This window comes from Microtus pennsylvanicus, chromosome 4, assembly GCF_037038515.1.
Source record: "Microtus pennsylvanicus isolate mMicPen1 chromosome 4, mMicPen1.hap1, whole genome shotgun sequence".
NCBI classification, from domain to species: domain Eukaryota; kingdom Metazoa; phylum Chordata; class Mammalia; order Rodentia; family Cricetidae; genus Microtus; species Microtus pennsylvanicus.
In genome coordinates, this window is record NC_134582.1 from 132,428,004 (window position 1) to 132,448,315 (window position 20,312).

The following is a 20,312-nucleotide window of genomic DNA, read 5'->3' on the forward strand; positions in this document are numbered from 1 at the left end:
AGAAAGCCCAAAGCCATGACATCAAGAACCCAGGACAGAGGGAGGGATGAGTGTGGGAGCAGAGCAAGGAACCGTGCTCTGGGATCTCAGCTGCAGTGCTTGGACAGGAGATGGGGCTGGGGGAGGATGAAGTGTGACAAGTAAAATCCATCAACAGGGTCCCCATCTCCTCAGAAGCACTCATGTCCTCATTGTCCTCATTTTAACTTCAAGTTCCATCTATCTCAAGGTTTCTCTCTGGTAGCAGCCAGCCAAGGCGTCCACTAAGACTTAACACACACACACACACACACACACACACACACACACACACACACACAGTCACAAAAAGCGCAAGACGCTGCTCTTGAGGTCCTGTGTGCTACTTACCTTTTTATTCCTCCAGAATACACGCTTCTTTCTCCTTACTTCCATACAGCGTGTGGGCCAGTTTGGGTTCCCTTCTGGGTAAAAGGCACAATCCAGGTGTCACTGAGCGGTCTGAGCCGTTATCATTACCCTAATGTTTCCTTTTGTGGCCTGCTCACTACTGGTGGGCAGAGATGGCCAAGGGAGGCTCCAAGGAGTCTCCCAGTTTCTGGGTAGATTATTTCTAGCAGAAGCCCAGGCTGCTTACAGTGGTCAGCAATGAGTACTCCCATCACCATAGTAACTTCGAGCTACTTTATGAATTCCCCAGATGTTCAAATTGTAGTCATAGCTTCCAGTTCATTGGGATCTGCTACCCTGCTTTCAGAAACAGTCTCTGGCTTGGTGCTAAGTTTGTAGGAGCAGGAAACACAAACCTAACAAACGAAGAAACCAACAGTAACAGAGGTATTAGAAGTTGTGATTGGTTGTTGCTGCGTCTGTGATAATTTCTAGTATTTTCTTCTTTATGCTTTGAATGTATTTTATTTTCTTTATTTTCTTATTTTATGAGGTAGAGTGTAATATCTACCATGGGTTTTAACTTTTCTTTTCTAACACTAGCATGTAAAGCTATCAATTTGCCCATGAAGTTTCTCTCCAGACTCCCATGTATTGTATACTTTCAGTGTGCTCCTTTGGAATTTTCCGTGTAATTTGTTTTCTTTTTGTCACACGGATTATGTAAAGATATATTGTCTAAGCAATATTTAGAATTAAATGTCTTTCAGTTGCCCTTTTAATGAAGTGCCTTTTTAGGACAGGCATGTTTTCTTATGTTAGTGCAGAGGACTGTTTGGAGACTTGTATATCACACAGTCCATTTTGGTGAGTTAGTTATTAGATACAGGGTTCTGTGAGCATCACTTAAGTTGACTTGATTAGTAGTATGGGTCATATTTTCAAATTAATTCCTGATTTCTCTCACTGGCTTCATGCTTGATTCTCAGTTCCTGTCTGTAGGTTTGCCTGCTTCTTCTCTTAGTTTTGTTGATGTTGCTTTATGTGTCTGGGCTTCTGCCATTTGCTACCTATATATCTGAATATTTTCTGTGTCACTTTAGGCTGCTATGACAAAATGCCTCAGTCTAGGTGGGCTGAGAAATAGAAATGTAACTATTACAGCTGGACATCCTGGTTAGTCTGAGATCAATTTTTTGGCCTATTTGGTCCCCAAGAAAGCATTCTTCTTGGTTTTCAGACCAATGTCTTCTTGCTATGTCCTCATGTGGGGATGGGACATTGAATGGGAATTGGAGAATTTCAATCTCTCATCTCATACAGTGGTTCGAATTCTACCACGATGAGCTCACACTCGTCACCTAATTAATTTTTGATGTGGTTTTAACATGGTGTGTGTGCCTCAGGTTCATATATTAACTGCTTGGTTCACAGCTAAGCTGCATGATATGAGCGGTGCCAGGACTTTTAAGAGATGAATCTTGACTCTAGGAAGTAAGATACTCAGGCATGTCTTTGAAAGGTTCTTGCCCCATCCCCTTTCTATCCCCCTTCCCCTCTCTCCCATAGTTCTGTCTATCGTGAGGTGAAAAACTCCATATATTGCCCACTCCATGATGTTTGCCTCAGCATGGACCCAGAATCACAGAACCAAGTGTCCATGGGATTAACCCTTTAAACTCTGAGCTAAAACAGGTCTTTCCTCTCTAGAAGTTTTCAGTGTTGGATATTTTGTTTACAGTTGTAGAAAAGCCGATGATAGGCATCTCAAACTTGATCTTCAAATACTGGTTTTTTTTTTTTTTTGGTTTTTCGAGACAGGGTTTCTCTGTGGCTTTGGAGCCTGTCCTGGAACTAACTCTTGTAGACCAGGCTGGTCTCGAACTCACAGAGATCTGCCTGCCTCTGCCTCCCAAGTGCTGGGATTAAAGGCGTGCGCCACCACTGCCCGGCTTCAAATACTTTTATAGTATGTATTGGGATGTTGACCAATAAGTTCTTGGGAGACTACACCTAATTCACTCATATCTCTGGTGAATTGACATTTCCATCACCTCTATCTGGGAAAATCCTTGGCTTGATGCCTATTTTCCTTAACTGTTTCTGGGGTGTCCTTTCTGTCTTTGTAACTTTTCCCCACCTTAAGTGAGATAAGTGGTACAGCTCAGGTAGCATGTTTGATGGGGAGGACCTAGCACAAGAGTCTGACATAAGCAACAATATTTGATTATTATCCATTATCTTGATTATTAAAGTTCTCCAAAACATTAAAACAATTGTGCTTTGACAATTTCATAAATATATATGTGACAGTTTTATATATGATATATGGAAGTTTTAACAAATGTACATAATACATAATTTATACAAGTATATTTGACAATTTCACACATATATAATTGTATTAGTCAGATTTCTCTAGGGGAACAGAGCCTATAGAATGAATTTATGTACTCTGCATCTATCTATCTATCTATCTATCTATCTATCTATCTATCTATCTATCATCTATCTATCTATCTATCTATCTATCTATCTATCTATCATCTATCTATCAGATTTGTTAGAATGGTTTACAGGGGTGATCAGCTTATCTAAAAGTCTAACAATGGCTATCTACCAATGGAAGAGTCAAGAATCCAATAGTTGTTAAGTTCATAAGGCTGATGTCTCAGCTGGTGTTCTATATAGACTGGACTTCTAAAGAAGTAGGCTCTAATGCCAGTGAAGACTTGCTCATGACAACAAGCAGGCAGAGTGAAAGCCTCCTTCTTCCATGTCCTTTAAGTAGGCTAACACAAGACGATGTGGTCTACATTAAAAGTGGATCTTCCCACCTCAAAAGATCCAGATAAAAATAGATCTTCCCACTTAAATTGATTTAATTAATGAAAACATCCCTTGCAGGTGTACTCAGTCACTTGAGTTTTAGTTAATTCCAGATGTAGTCCAGTTGACAACCAAGAGTAGCCATCAAAATAATATTCGACAATTTTTTACATATATAATAGTTGATACTTTTAAGGATGTTTATATGACTCTCTCTCTCTCTCTCTCTCTCTCTCTCTCTCTATATATATATATATATATATATATATATATATATATATATATATATGTTACATTATAGTCGTACTATTTTTCTACCTTCTCATCTTTCTCCTACCTCCACTACTTTCCTCCCACATTGTACCCATGCCACTTTCATTTCTTTTTGTTTTGTTTTTCCTTTGTGACCCGTTAGTTTTAATCAAGAGCATTCATGTAGGCATGTTATGAAGCCATCCACTGGAGGACTCATTAGTGGCTATATCACTGAAGACAATGACTTTTTTCCCCCCAACAAGGTTGGATAGTCATTAGGTCCCTTGGGTAGTATGGGGGCCCCATGACCCCCTCCCCCATTTCTGGTTGAGTGCTTGCTGGCTTTGTTTTATGTATGTCCTATGTGGGCAACCACAGCTAACCTGAGTTTATGAGTGCCACAGCCATGCCATACTCATAAGACAGCATTTCATAGCCTCTTCCTATCATGCAGATCTTTTATTCTTTCTGCCCTTTTTCTTAATGCTCCCTGAATCTTGGAGGAGGGATATGATGTTGACTAAAGTTTTTATCCTGCCCCGTTCCCGCAGTTGTTAAGTCCCAAAGAAACCACAAAGAGATCTACATTAGTTATAAACAGATTGACCCATTAGCTCAGGCTTCTTATTAACTCTTATAACTTATATTAGCCTTTTATTTTTGTCTATGTTTGTCACATGGCTCAGTACCTTATTCAGCGAGGCAGTTACAATATGGGTGTCCAGTTTAATCATGAGCAGTCAGTAGTGGGCAGTTCTCAGCATTCTGACCAGTCATGAATTTTTGCATTAGATCCCATTTTATACAACTTTTATTTTTTTTAATTAAATTTTTTTAATTAAAAATTTCAAAAAAAATTTTTCACCTCCTCCCCACCTCCCTTTTCCTTCCCCCTCCCCCCACTCCCCACACCCCACTCCTCTCCCCCTCCCTCTCCAGTCCAAAGAGCAGTCAGGGTTCCCTGTCCTGTGGGCAATCCAAGGTCCTCCCCTCTCGATCCAGGTTTAGGAAGGTGAGCATCCAAACGGCTAGGCTCCCACAAAGCCAGTAAATATAGTAGGGTCAAAACTCAGTGCCATTGTCCTTGGCTTCTCAGCAGCCCTCGTTGTCCGCCATATTCAGTGAGTCCGGTTTTATTCCATGCATTTTCAGTCCCTGTCCAGCTGGTCTTGGTGATCGCCTAATAGATCAGCCCCACTGTCTCAGTGGGTTGGTGCCCCCCTCGCGGTCTTGACTTCCTTGCTCATGTTCTCCCTCCTTCTGTTCCTCATTTGGACCTTCGGAGCTCAGTCCATTGCTCCAATGTGGGTCTCTGTCTCTATCTCCATCCATTGCCAGATGAAGGTTCTATGGTAGTATGCAAGATATTCATTAGTATGGCTATAGGATCGGGCCATTTCAGGCTCTCTCTCCTCAGCTGCCCAAGGACCTAGTTGGGTACATATCTCTGAATCCCTGGGAACCCCTTTAGAGTTAAGGCTCTTGCCAACCCTAAAATGGCTCCCTTAATTAAGATATATACTTCCCTGCTCCCATATCCATTCTTCCATTATCCCAACCATCCCATTCCCCCAAGTTCTCCCTATCCTCCCCTTCACACTTTTCTCTCCCCATCTCTCCTTTCCCCCATCCCACCCCACCCCCTAGTTCCCAAATTTTTGCCCAGCAATCTTGACTGCTTCCAATATCCAGGAGGATAACTATATGTTTTTCTTTGGGTTCAGCTTCTTATTTAGCTTCTCTAGGATCACGAATTATAGGCTCAATGTCCTATATTTATGGCTAAAAACCGATTATGAGTGAGTACATCCCATGTCCATCTTTTTGGGTCTGGGTTACCTCACTCAGGATAATTTTTTCTATTTCCATTCATTTGCATGCAAAATTCAGGAAGTCATTGTTTTTTACCGCTGAGTAGTACTCTAATATGTATATATACAACTTTTTAAAATGATTTTTTTAAAAAAATTATATACATTGTTGTTTTACCTGTATGTGTGACAGTCATTGAACCCCCTGGAACTGGAGTTACAGACAATTGTGAGCTGCCATGTGGGGATTGAATCCATGTTCTCTGGAAGAGCAGCCAATACTCTTAAACACTGAGCCATCTGTCCAACCGCGATCTGTTTGCTGTAAATAGAAGGTTTTTTTTTTTAATTAATACCTAGGATAGCTCAGGTCTATTGATATACAGACAATTTGACAACAAATCCTTATAGTAAACAATCATAGTAGGTTCACTCCTAGTGCTGATAAATTTTCCCAGCTATGAGTCTTTGTGATCAGGTGTTCTGTACTACACGTGAACTCCTATGGAGCGGTCAGTACTCAGATCTAACCAGAAATACATTGGTTTCCTCTATATTGATCATGCTATTATTGCACCAATAAGAAGTTCTTGCTTTGCAATTTGGTATTGTAGCACACAAGGGCTAATATTGGGGAAGACCATTGCTAGCTCTTCTTCCCCACATGTCCACATAACAATGTTTATCACTTATAGAGGTTAGCCATAAGACAGAAAGCTTCTAGTTCAGTTCTGCAACCATGATGTGGGATACCTTCAGAGATAGACTATAATCTTCTACTTCCGGTGGACAACTAATGATAATAACCATATCCCATAGAACTTTTTGTGAACAGGGGGTTCTGTGCCCTTCCTAGCCAGCTACTCCTAGGGAAGTATCCTATATCTGGCACTGGGATTTTCATTTCATAAATCATGGATTCTGGAATCAGTACTATCCATACATGCATGGTACTTTCACACAAAGTCTTTCTTTTAAGCCAATTGTTTTAAACTATCTTATAAAGTACGAGTTTCCATATGGCTTCTTCATGCATTTTTAGTTTCTCTTCACTACCTTTCCATGCTCCATATTTTTCTCCTTTCTGTTTATACCTAACCATCCCCAGTATTCTTTTCCTCTATTTTCATAGTACATGTGCTCCAAATATTAATTATAATTAGAAATTAGATCTATTGATCTGATGACTTTTTCACAGTCCTGTGTTTGCCACAAATATTTTATGAAGTTATATATATATATATATATATATATATATATATATATATATAAAATATTCTATGAAAGTTATATACATATAACTCCTCCTAATCTGGGGGAGCCTTGACTATGTTAACTAATGTCAAAAGGGACTTGGAAATGCTATTGAACTTTAAACATTTGAAAAGGAGTCTTGGAAATAGGAATCCATGATCTGGCTATGATCAGGGGAAAAAAAAGCTAAAATGATGAAATGAAGGTCAGAGATATGTAGCCCTGCTGGCTTTAAAGATAGAGAAGAAGCCAGGAGCCCAGGAACATGGGTGCTTCCTAGTCTAGAAGATGGAAAGGACAAGAAAATTGACTCTCCTCCAAAGTTTTAGAAAGGAGTCCAGCCCTGAGGGCACAGGAATTTTAGCCTGGCAATACTCACGCTTAAATTGGGAGTCACAGAACCATATGATAGTACATTCTTACTGTGTCAAGGCACCCAGTTTGTGGTCATCTGTTAGTAGCAGCTGTTGAAAACTAATCCATCCCTTAATATCAATTCATGTTTGAATGTAATTGGAAATGGAGACAGCTTTGTAAATGCATCTTTTTCTGTCTGAGAAACTAAAATCCCTCTGAGAAAATTCTCAGAATTGAAAGTGCACTGATTTCTCAGACTCAGCATCTCTCAGTTTAATAAATTGCTTGAATGTGAGGAAGAACGAACATTCGAAGTATCTCCTTCAGTAGTTTGGATAGAGAGGCTTCATTTTTAGCAAATATCATGTATTCTATATTGCATAAATTAGTGAATTTTTAAAGACATACATGGTTATGCCAGGGAAAGTTTATTTCTGGAGCTGAGGCAAAGTCTCAAACCTTCAGGCATTTTTCCTAAGGTTTTTAGATCCTGCAGGCAGTTTCTATAGCAACAAGTGAGTAGAATCCTCAAGGGACTGCCTGCACTGTAACTGGAGATGTCCCTGGAATTGGGGGAGCTGGACCACTGCCCAGGGTCCACTGTGTTAATAGAACTCTAGTGGCTGTTGGAAAGCTCAAACTCTCTGAGGTGGCAGGGCAGAAGGAAGTAAAAATAAGAGTTTAGATACCATTTCCATGAAAATCCTTGGCAAATCAGTCAAGGATGGAGGCAGTTCTTCATAGCTGTAGTGTCAGTAGTTAGGAGTCAGTTAACCACAGACCAGGGATCCCAGGAAAGAATTCCATCTGCACTGGACATAGGTATCTCTCTTGTCATTGTTCTCCAAAGAGTGCAAAATAACAGTTATTTGTATGTTGTCTGCTCTGTCAGTTCTCTCTCTATCTGCTTTCTACACAGTTGATTTACAGTATAGAGGAGGATATATATCGATAACACGCAGTTATTGAGTTACTTAATGTAAGGGGCATGAGCATCTTCAAGTTCTGGCATTAGAGAGAATTCCTGGCATAAGTGTCTCCTGGATGCTGAAGAATAACTATATGCCCAGTTTTCTATCCCAACCCCTTACACACCCACCACCCATCAATCACTATACCACAGTTTTTTAAATCATTTTCTCTGCCCTCACCACACAATTTTTTGGATGTTTCTTTTCAATAGCTCATCCTTTTCAAGACTATCAACAGTTTTCCATTAAAAGTATGTCTCACATAATAATAGATGAAGAAAAGCCACAGGGAAGGGCATTGTTTAAAGGAATTTACTGGGTTACTACTAACAAACTCAAGAAAGTGACATCACAGTCAGAGTTTGTCTTGCAACATTTTCCAGTTTCCAGGGAATGTTCTCTGTGAAAGGAAGGGACAGAATATTTTGAATTTGAATCTTTAAACCAATGCAAAAATGTGAAAAAGGAAGACTGGCTATTACACTCAGCTAGTAACCCGACTGCTGGTAATTTTCTAGGCTGCTTCATGACTGCAACAGCTCAGCAAATGTCGCACTTATGGTTACGGTACAAATGTTACACTTAGAGTTACTGCCACACCATTTCAACATAGGGAATCTGATGAGAGGAATATGAAGTAGACACGTGTCTGGTCTGCACTTCTAATCATGTGACTACAAAAATGAACTGGATTCTATGTTTTTAGGCTTTTCATTTAATTGTATCCTTAACATTATTTTATTTTACTTTATTTGTGTGTGTATTAGGTTCATGCTTATTTGTGCAGGTATCATATACTTTATATATATGCATGCACATATAGAGACCAGAGATCAACTTTGAATATGTCTTCTTTTGTTATCTTCACACACATACGCATGTGCGCATGCACACACACACATACACGCAAATATATACAACTTTCCCAGTTTATTTAGTATTACTTGTCTATATATGATTTCAGGACTGATCCCATGGGATTGGATAACCAATTAGAGACCTCTTCTTGGGGAACTCAATTTCTCCTGCTCTAAGCAGTTGTTTTGTCTATAGCTCTTTGTCACTTTACTTTTTGATACAGTCTCTCTCCCTGGAGCCTGGGGCTCTCTGATAGGCTTGGCTGACTGGCTAGGGAACCCCAGGAATCTGCCTGCCTTTGATTCACTAATGCTGACAGTATACACATGTATCAGTACATAAAGTTGTTTATCTGAGTGCTGGGGATAGAACTGTGGTCCTCAAACTTGACTGGTGGCCGCTTTGCCAGCTGAGCCATCTTTCAACCTACCATCCCTTCCTTACCTTTTATTTCATTGAGCTTTATTACTTAAGAGAAATGCAATGAAATTCATTATCTATCACCACCAGGTTGTCTGATACTATGAACCCTTTCAGATCTGTAAGAAATAGTAATTTTTTTTCCTAGAAGTTTGACAATATGTAAGCGTAATCCTATTGGCTGTTATCCATCCATAGGAAGCGAAATTTTAAGGGAGTGTAAGGTAGCTTTTATGTTGCCAGAGGTTTCTGTCTTGCCAAGTCCCACAGCCATTCAGTCCCAAAGAAAACACACAGAGGCCCACATTATTTATAAACTGATTGGCCTATGAGCCCAGGCTTCTTATTAACTCTTTCTTGCATCTTAAATTAGCCCATAATTCTTGTCTGTTTTAGCCACGTGGCTTGGTACCTTTTATCAGTGAGGCATTCTCATTTTCCTTCCTCTGCATCTGGCTTCCTCTGGGATGACTGCAGACTGACCCTTTCCTCTTCCCGGAATTCTCTTGTTCCTGTTGCCCAGCTTCTCCTTTCTGTCTGACTTCTGGCCAATCAATGTTTTATTAAAATAATACAATATAAGTGACAGGGTATAATCCAATTGTCCCACAGCAGTATCCACCACCACCACGTTGTCTGATACAACAAGCCCTTTCAGATCTGAAAGAAATAGTAAATTTTATCTTTTTCTAGAAGTTTGACAAAATGTAAGTGTAATCACATTGGCTGTTATCCATCCACAGGAAGGGAAAATTTAAAGGCATGTGAAGTGGTCTTTATGTGCATGTTTGTTTTTAAACAAATGTTAGACAGTAAGCATTGCTTTCGGAACTCCTTTAGCCAGTAGACTTTTAGATACCAGCCCACCTGGGCATGGGCTCTTATACTATTAATGCTGATGTAACGTGTGCACTCGCTCTCCCTTCTGGATGCTGGTTACAGTTCTTGTTTCCCTGTTGTGCAGAGGACTGTGATCTGTGAGTCTACTCCTAAATAAATAACCCTTTATTATACTCAATTCTGAGCTAGTGTCTTTATAGCGTCATCTTCGAAGCATCCCTGTCATTGTATTGGGAACTCACCGAGAACGTGTACCCAGCATTCATAACCCATTTCGGAAGCAAAATTAAGATTATTTTATGTTGATAGTTCTTTTCAGAAGAAAGAAGTACGAATCCGTTCTGCCAACAACTTTGAAAGACTTCTGATCTTTCTGTAAACCAACAACAAATCAATTAAATATACTTTCTACATTTTCTACTGAGATACTAATATATCAAACCCACTCTGTAATGTAGGAAAACCAGGTCCTGGAAATGTTGATATTTTCTTGCTTACAACATGTCTTAGTTGCACTTTTAAACCACATTGTGAATGTCTGAACACACTCACATGTGCACGCTTTCCAGAGTATCCCTTTAAAAATAATTTTAATTAATAGATTGCTAAGTTACTATGAATAGTTTATTCTGGTCATCTTAAACTATCAACTTGACTCAGACTACTGATGGCAATGTCTTAACTGAAGAATAGTGTGGATCAGATTTGTCTATGGGCATGTCTGTGAAGGATTGCTCATTAATGTAGACTGTCCTCACCCACTGTGGTTGGCACCATTCCTTTGGTAGTAGTTCTGAACTGTATAGTTAGCTAAAAGTGCAAAAATTAATGTTCAACCCCCAAGCTCCTGCTTGAGCACTATACCTTGACTTCCCTCAAGGATAGACTGTGACCTGGAAGTGTTAGTCAAATAAACCACCTCCTACCCTACGCTGCTTTTGGAAAGAATGTTTTATCACAGCAGCAGAGATAAAACCAGAATGGTAATTCTTTTAATATTATGAGATAAATCATTTTAGCTAAATCTACCTGAGACTAGATGGCAACATATGACTTAAATCATTACATGTAGACTGGACATATTTCTAGGAGTGGAATTGCTAGGCAGTATGGCAACTTGATAGTTAGTATGTATAGCACATGTATTCACACCCTCGCAGGTTGGAGGGTAGCTAGAGTTGATGGGATCAGATGTATGGAGCCTGCATAACAGGCTTGGACTGAATGTCTCATAAGGAGAGAGGGAAGTGGTGCTCTCTAACCTATGTGAACATACAAGAGAAGGTAGAATTTCATAAATCAGGAGATTCTATAGGTGACCTGGTTTTGGATTTCCAAGGTTCCAGAGCTTCATGAAATACTGTTGAAGATGCCCAACCAGTTAGTATACTAGAGCTGCCCTAGCTGACCCACAGAGAGACAGTTTGCAGATGTTCATCTGTCTCCCTGCAGTTTTCACATGCCTTTCCCTAGAGAGGAGTGACTCTAGGGAGCATTTCCTGTGCTTATTAGCCATCTGCATATCTTCTTTGACAAGCTTCTATTCAAGTTGTCTGCATGTTCCTGCTATTGAATTCTGAGCTCGTTACATATTCTGAGTACTGTCTTTTCTGAACACGTGGTTTGCAAATATTTTCCCATTCCATTGACTGCCTTTTAAGTCTGTACAAAGATTATTTTTTAATTTATAAAGACTACATTTTAATTTAATGTTTTTGAGAATTTCATATAGTAGTACAATTTTTACATCATTTCCACACATTCTTTTTTTCTCTCCAACTCTTCCACATACCCCCAACTACCTCTTAAATTATTGACCTTTCTTCTTTAGCTATCGTTTTTTCACACACACGTACACGTACACATGCACATATATGTATCCTAATACATCTATTCAGTATGGTTCACATGTGTATGTATTTAGAGTTGACCACTTGTGATTGGAAAACCTTAAAGGGGTTAACCCCTAGAGACTGGTTTTTCTTCTCCTAGCAGTCACTAACTGTCTATAGCTTTCCTTCTAGGGGTGGGACTGATAAGATTTCTTTATTTGTATTCCATGTCAACTGGTCTCGTTTTATAGGGGATCTTTAGGGAACAGATTTTTCAGATTGCCTTTCATATGTAGGATTTTGTAGCAGTTATTCTGTTCCTCTGGCTCTTTCAGTCTCTGTGTCTCCCTTCTAGGGTGCACCTGAGCCCTGAGAGGAGGAGATTCACTGTAGATGTACTGGTTGGGTTTGGACACACCCTGATCTCTTCTCTGTGTTTTAACCAATTGTGGATTTCTTCAATAGTCTCTCCCTGCTGCAAAATGAAGCTTCTTTGCTGAAAGTGAGAGCTATAATTCCCTGTGAGTACAAGGATAAATTTTGATTTTGTTCACTTTACCTACTTATCTCTTCTTGGAGTTTTATATTTATATATATATTTTTTAAAAATCAGTGATAAATCAGTTTTCATGGATCTTTCAAACTTGCTTTTAAGAATTTTGTAATTCTGAATCTCATATGCTTAGGTCTTTGTTCAATTTTGATTTAATATTTTGACTCAAAGTCTAAAGTTTATATTAGTTTTCACTGTGAGTCTTCTGTGTCCATGGATCTTGTAAATACATATGATGAGATGTATCCATCAATGCCATGTTCTATAGGAAACTTTCACCTCCCTAAATATATTCATGCTCTCTCTGCTTATCTTTTCTTTTATTCTAACGTACAGAAACCACTTTTATCTTTTACTCTCTCTCTCTGTACTGCTGCCTTTTCCACATCATTATGTAGTTTTCTTAGTTGCTGCCTTGTTAGCTTGTCTTCACAGATTCAGAAATGCACACCTAAGACACTGTTTTGCTAACTGATAAAGCTGCGTCTATGGAACTTCACTGTCTGGGTCCAGCTAAGGAAAACAGACTCAGGTGCCCAGGGGAGTTGCTTTTGGAAGTAGGCATTATGAGCCTTTTTCCCTATAGAGAACGGCACAGGAGGATGGGAAGGACATAATATTTATAACACAGTCACCATTTGAGATGCATTCAAGAAACTTCTTGCATAAGCATGGACGTACAGTGCATGTATGTGTACATGTGTATGGAAGCATATGTGTATCATGTACACATGCATGTGGAGACATGAAGTTGATGTTTGTTGTCTTCCTCTATCACACTCTATTTTACAAGAGTATAGTTTCTCTTTGAACCCAGAGCATAGCAACTGGATAGTCTAACTGGTTGTCTTACTGTGGGAATCCCCTGTCTTTGCTCCGTGAATTTCAAGATACAGGTAACAGCTACACCTACCCAGGTATTATGGGAGATCTGGGGAGCTGAACTCCAGTTCTTACACTTGCATGGCAAGAACATTATCCACTGAGTCAGATTCCCAGTCTCCTATTGGTTTTCTTGTTGTTAGTTATCCTGATTAGCATGGAATGAACTTTATCTCCAAAATAAATCAATAGATAAATGCAGGTAGTTCCAATTTGTACTTCTATGATAGCTAAGGATATCACATACTATTTCATATAGCCATTTACACACACACACACACACACACACACACACACACACACACACACACACTGAGAACTGTCTGTTCAGTTAACTTACCCACTTATGGACTGAATGATTTAGAGCGTTCATCTTTGAGTTCTCTCTCTTTTGCTCTCTCTTTTTCTGTATGCTTGTGTGTATGTTTGTATATATATGCGCTCGTGTGTGATGTGTGCATGTTTGCATAGGTGTGTCTGTGCACTCATGTACATACACCTGCTCTACATTATTTCCTAGAAGCAGAGTCTCTCGCTGAACTAGAACTATGCTGGCAGTCAGCAAGTACCACTGTACTCCATACAGTGCTAGGGTTGTGGTGTTTTAATGTAGGTGCTGGAAATTCAAACGTAAGTGTTCATGCTTACGTAGCAAGTATTCTTAACCACAGTTCTTTGTGGATTCTGGTGACTAAGTCTCCATCAATGTGTACGGTTGGCAATGACTTACTATTCGGTTGACTGTTTCTCCACAGTCAGCTTCCTTGCTGTGCATAAGCTTTTTCATTTACACAGCTTCACTTATCAATTCTTACCATTGTTTCCTAGGTTATTTGAGCCTTTTCAGCAAGTCTTTACTGATACTTGTGTTCTGACGTGTTTTCTCTTAGCAGTTACATTAAAGTCTTTAATCCGTTTGAATAGATAGATTCTTTATATACAGTGATAGATCAGAACCTAGTTTCATTCTTCTACAGGTGGATACAGTTTTCCTAGCACCATTTGTTAAAGAGGCCATCTTTTTTCTATTTATTTTTGGCATCACTGTTGAAAATTATTTGAGTTTATTTTGGGGGCCTTTTTTATATTTCATTTTTCATAAAGTTTTTATTTTGCCACTAACATACTCTTCTGTAACTGTAGGTCTACAGTATAATTTGCAACCAAATATTGTGTTACTTCCAGTGCTGTTCTTTCTGCTGCTGACTGATCTGGTTATTTGTGTGATCATTTATATTTTCATACACATTTTAGCTTTTTCCTAGTTCTGTGAAAAAGTCATTGGAAATTTTACAGAGATTGTATTTAATTTGTAGATCAGTTTTCATATTAAAGACATTATTTGTCTTGCCAATCCGTAGGTTTGAGAAATGTTTTGGTATCTCTTTCAGTTTTTTTCTTTATTGTTTTTAAAGTGTTCATTGTAAAGGTCCTTTATTTCCTTGTTTAGGCTTATTTAAAATTTAAGTTATTGTCAATGGGAATATTTCTCCGATTTCTTTTTTTATAAGTTTGGTGTTTAGAAAAGTTACTAATTTTTTATGTAGACTTTGTATTTTGCTATTTTACTGTGTTCATCAGACCTAAGAGTTTTCTGGTTGAGACTATTGTATCTTTCAGTATATTATCACATCACCTTCTTTTCCTGTTTGTGTCATTTTGTATTTCTTAGCTCTAGCTACAATTTCAAACATTATATTAGGTGACTAGAAAGTGGATACCGCTGTCTCAGTCTTGATTTTAGACTTAACACATTCATTTTTCCTAGTATAATGTTGGAAGAGACGGCACTTTAGGAATTGTTATGTTAGGTAATATTCTTTTATTCAATCCTTGTTTTCATTGCTATGATAAAGTACTGACCAAAACCAACTTGAAAGAGAAAAGAGTTTATTTGGTTTATACTTTCATGTCACTGATGTGGGATGTCTTTCTTTATATGTGTTGCTTTTATTGGTTGATGAAAAAAGCTGTTTTGTCCAATGGACAGGCAGACTATAACTTGGTGGGGAATCTGAAAGAAGAGACAGAGAAGGAAGACAGAATGAGAAGATGCCATGTAGCTGCTAAAGGAGTAACATGAATCGCTGGTAAGCCACAACTTTGTGGCAATACGCAGATTAGTAGAAATGGGCACATTTAATAATTAGAGCTAGCCAGTAAGAAACCTAAGACATTGGTCAGACAAATGTGACTGATAGTAAGTCTTAGAGTGGTTATTTCATAAGCGGTTGCAGGAGCTAGTGAGCTGGACCTGGAGAGAAACCGGTCCAGGGAGCCAGCGGGATGGAGAGTACTGATAGTTGTATCTCACAGTCCAACTTTAAGGGAAAACAGGACAGGAACTCAGCAGGAGCAGAAGCAGAGACCATGGAAGAATGCTGCTTACTGGCTTGCTCAGTTTGCTTCCTTAGACAACCCAGGCCTTACCTAGAGGTAGCACTACCCACAGTGGTCTGGGCCCTCCCACACCAATCATCAATCAAGAAAATGCCTGAAATACATGCTTGTGGGCCAATCTAATGGAGGGAATTTCTCACTTTTCCTAGATGACTCTAGAGAATCTAACTTGCATCAAGTTGATAAATTTAAAAAGCAAACTAACTAACAAATACAAAAAGCCATCTAGCACATATTCCTAGTATCATGTATCATAAAAGGATATTGAACATTGTCACAGGTCTTTTCTGCATCCATTTGAGATAATTATGTGATTTCAACACATAAATATATGCATTACTATATTACACTTAATGATTTGCATACGTTGAAACATCCTTGCATTTTGGGGATGAAGCTAATTTAATCATGGTATATGATTTTTTTAAATGTGTTGCTAAATTTGACTTACAAGTATTTTGTTGAGAATTTTGAATCTTACATCCATCAGGAAAATGATGTATATGCTTCTTTTTCATCCATCATTTGTTAATTATTTTAGAAATACATAGAGCTACTTTGGTAGTGTTCCTTCCTTCTCAACTGTATGGGACTTCCTTTAAATTAAAATTTTATACATACACATTAGAATTTCATACATGAGTACTATATTTATATCATTTCCAGTGTTCTCACTGCCTTTTTTCTCTCATTCCAATTCCTCCCAGGTCTTCTCCTCAAATTCATGAACTTTTTCTTAACAATTGCTATAGACATATATATAAATACACATCTAAATACATCCACACTCACACATCCTGCTGAGCCCAGTTAATGTTGTTTGTATGTTTATGTGTTTATGGCTGACCACTTGGGATTGGATAAGCTGTCAGGGGCCTCATCCTTTGAGAAGAGTGATTGATTCTCTTTCCTCAGCAACCATGAACTGCCCGTAGCTCTTCATTTAGGGATGGGACTTGTGAGACTTCTCCCCCTCATGCTGGCATGCAGTGAAGGTCTCATTTAGGTGACCATATACTTGAGATTTCACTGGTGAAGCTTTCCTATCATTTGTAGATAACATGATGTCCCAATAAACCAGATGGTCCTCTGTCTCTTACAGTCTCTGTGCCCCCTCTACCACGGTGTTCCCCAACCCTAGTCTAGGGGTTGTATTATTTTTTTTTGTTTATTTTTATTTTTATTTTTTTAATTTTTTATTGAGAAAAAGAAAAAAAAGTTTCTGCCTCCTCCCAGCCTCTCATTTCCCTCCCCCTCCTCCCAGCCTTCTCCCCCTCCCCCCACTCCTCTCCCCTTCCCTCTCCAGTCCAAAGAGCAGTCAGGGTTCCCTGCCCTGTGGAAAGTCCAAGGTCCTCCCCACTCCGTCCATGTCTAGGAAGGTGAACATCCAAACTGGCTAGGCTCCCACAAAGCCAGAACATGAAGTAGGATCAAAACCTCATGCCATTGTCCTTGGCTTCTCATCAGCCCTCATTGTTCGCCATGTTCAGAGAGTCCAGTTTTATCCCATGCTTTTTCAGTCACAGTCCAGCTGGCCTTGGTGAGCTCCCAATAGATCAGCCCCACTGTCTCAGTGAGTGGGTGCACCTCTCACGGTCCTGACTTCCTTGCTCATGTTCTCCCTCCTTCTGCTCCTCATTGGGACCTTGGGAGCCCAGCCCGGTGCTCCAGTGTGGGTCTCTGTCTCTATCTCCATCCATCACCAGATGAAGGTTCTATGGTGATATGCAAGATATTCATCTTGAGAGGACAATAATCAACTTTATATGGAAAAACAAAAAACCCAGGATAGCCAAAACAATCTTATACAATAAAGGATCTTCTGGTGGCATTACCATCCCTGACTTCAAACTCTATTACAGAGCTACAGTAATGAAAACAGTGTGATACTGGCATAAAAACAGAGAAGCCGACCAGTAGGGGTTGTATTATATATTTACCAGTTGGGGTTGATGCCCACAGCTGCCTATTATTCTCTGCACATAGCCAGCTGTGGATTTCTTTGACAGCCTTTGTTGCAAAAGCAAGTTTGTTTGATGAGGAGGGGGGAGCACCTTTTAACTTTGTTATTTCCAGCCTTTTGCTCTAATTATACAGGAGGAATTTTCACAACAGGCAAGGGTGAATTGCAAACAGAGCTGGCCTTTGTACTCCTGAAGGAGCGGACTTGGCTCTGCCCTGGATCTAGTCTCATATCTGTAGCGACGCTGATTCTACATACAGGGGCTAAACAATTTATCTCTCAGACGATTGTGAGGAGTAAGGGAGGCAAAGGAAACACAGGAACGGTATATGAATGAGGGTGTATGCAAATCAAATAGAATGTACATCATATTTTGTCGTGTAAGCACTTTAAAAATATATTCTATGAGGACGTTCTTGGAGAATGCAGTATTTGTGATGTTTGCTTGAGCAGAATGCCATCTGCATCGAATACAGGACTCATGAACGTCTCACTGGCGGAGGTTCTGTGGCTGCTACACACAGGTGCATTCTTCTCTGCCATCTGCTAGACACTCCAAGTAAGCAGCAGGACCATAGGCCTAGGTTAATAAAGAACAGTAAGAAATTAAACAACTGCTTGAATTTTTGTGACTTAGTTTTTGAGACAGAGTCTGACGTATCCCACGCTGGCCGCAAACTTTCTATATAGTTGAAGATGATTTCTGATTCTACTTCCTCCACCTCCCACATCCTGGGACTACAGGCACATGTCACTAGGCCTGGGGTGTGCTGCTAATTCAGCCACATACAGTAAATGACAACTATCTGATTTGCAAACTAAGGAAGAAAAGGAATCTTAGTTCAGTATTTGGAAATAAGTTTATCCAAAATAAGTTTATTCAAAATTAAGTGACCACAGGTGATATAATTGAAATATAATTATATTGCCTAGCTTTGGAGTTAACTGCCAAAACTGTTTTAAACTATTGACATTTAAAGAAGTTGGGTAAATTCAGTTGGTATTGTTAATTCTTTAAGAATACCACCAAATTTAAGCTCTTAAGAATAAATAATGTCCACTATACATATAAACTAATATAATCTGGATGTATATTAATTACCAAAGTACCAGAAAAATAGTTATCTATTTCTGGTTGTCATTACAAGGGGCCCGAGGTGCCCATGACATCTAGACTAACTGCCATCTAGTGGAAGCCAAGGACACAACTATGCATCCAGCAGTGGCTCTCAGTGATGCCAACATTAAGTTAGATGAGTGAATACGCTGACCTGAGACTATGCATTCCAAGGGAAACAATCTGGCTTGTTACTCTTTATGACCTTGTTAGGGTAAGGAATTTGAACTAATACAAGCCCAAACCACACTGGGCTCTTTCTCCAGAAGCCTGGATGCACCTTTTCTTCCGAATGGCACTGTGACATTTGATAGGCATGAAGCTATTTCCACTTGTCTCTTTGAGGATTAAATACAGTCCTAGGAAATGATGTCTTTGTTGTTCTAAAGGTCATGGGGACCTTGGTCTTCTCTTTGACGGTAAATAAACACGAGCGCTTTGCAGAAGCTGGTCCATTTAGATGTTTCATAAGCCTAATGGAGCAATCCGAAATTGTACCTTTCATGCCTTGTTTATCTCACATTTAAACATATCCTGAAAACAAAGGGAAAGTTGGCTTCCGTTGACAGCTGTGTCATTTTAAGACTTCTGCCAATGCGAGAGTCCTTCCAGTCACCAGCAAGTGGCTCCATTTAGCTTACATTTCAAACTAATGGCAGGAGTAGGTACTAAACACTGGGGAACTATTTGGGGAATTTTGAAGATTATTAAGTCCTGAATAACAGAGTACCTCGTGCTTTCCCACCAAGCTTTTCTCAGCAGTTGAATATATCTGGATCTTATTCTGGTTTTTCGTTCTTTTTTTAGCTTCCTGAAATGACTCATGTTCAAACACAACGACCCTGGATGACGTTTCTGCTGCAGAACGTTGGATTGATCCTAGGCTGGCTTTCTCTTTTGCTCTTAGCTGCATATGAACAGAATATTAGAATATAAGTTAAGCTGCTTCAATGTCTTCCAAAATTATATCTTATTTCCTATGTGGTCTCTATGCTGATTACTAAATTTCAGTATTTTTATTCTAGGCAAAGAATGTATTTTATCTTAACTTATTAATTACATGTTATAATATTTTTAGAAATGTATAAAGGTAAATCTGTCTCGCACTGAATTGTTTACTTTTGTTTCTGACCCTATAATGAACCACAGTAATGGTCAGTGTTGTCTGTAAATTCTGAATTCTATTCAACTGTAAAAAACGTCATTTCCCTAAAAAGAATGTTTATTTGTTGGATTTGAAACAGACAGGTGCCGGTTGGCATAAAAATCAGCTGCAATAGTTCTGTGGGTTTTTATGTTAACAATACATTTGTTTTCTATGTAATCTATAAACCATAAGCAAATAGGATAATAGAAGTATAATAAAGGCTAATTTGAAAGTGGTACTTTTAAGCACCTTCTGTTACTTTATATACAGATCCTCTCTTCCAAGCTGGTGTAGCCTGGTCATCTGGAAGAATCAAGCCCTGCTTTAGCACTATACATGAATAGACAAATTGAGAAGCCCAAAAGATATGTCAGAGCATCTGTCTGTCCCTCTGTAAATGTCAGCATGTCTGTCCTAGGCAAGAAGAAGGGGTGATGTTCCCAGATTAGTAAGG

General features: G+C 39.1%; 1 protein-coding gene across 3 annotated transcripts in view; it reads left to right on the forward strand.

Annotated features, from left to right (window-relative positions):
• Positions 1-20,094, forward strand: part of Slc39a12 (solute carrier family 39 member 12) — an 87,422-nt gene extending 67,328 nt beyond the window's left edge. Inside the window, exons 13-14 of one of the 3 annotated variants that reach the window (XR_012910420.1) lie at positions 12,152-12,317; positions 19,519-20,094. Coding sequence is in view for 2 of the 3 variants with exons in the window: in XM_075970535.1 (XP_075826650.1) it covers positions 19,519-19,647 (129 nt within the window). In the remaining variant the exon portion in view is untranslated. The remainder of the gene's footprint in view (positions 1-12,151; positions 12,318-19,518) is intronic. The other 2 variants (XM_075970537.1, XM_075970535.1) reach the window with 2 other exon arrangements.
• The last annotated feature ends 218 nt before the right edge of the window (positions 20,095-20,312 follow it).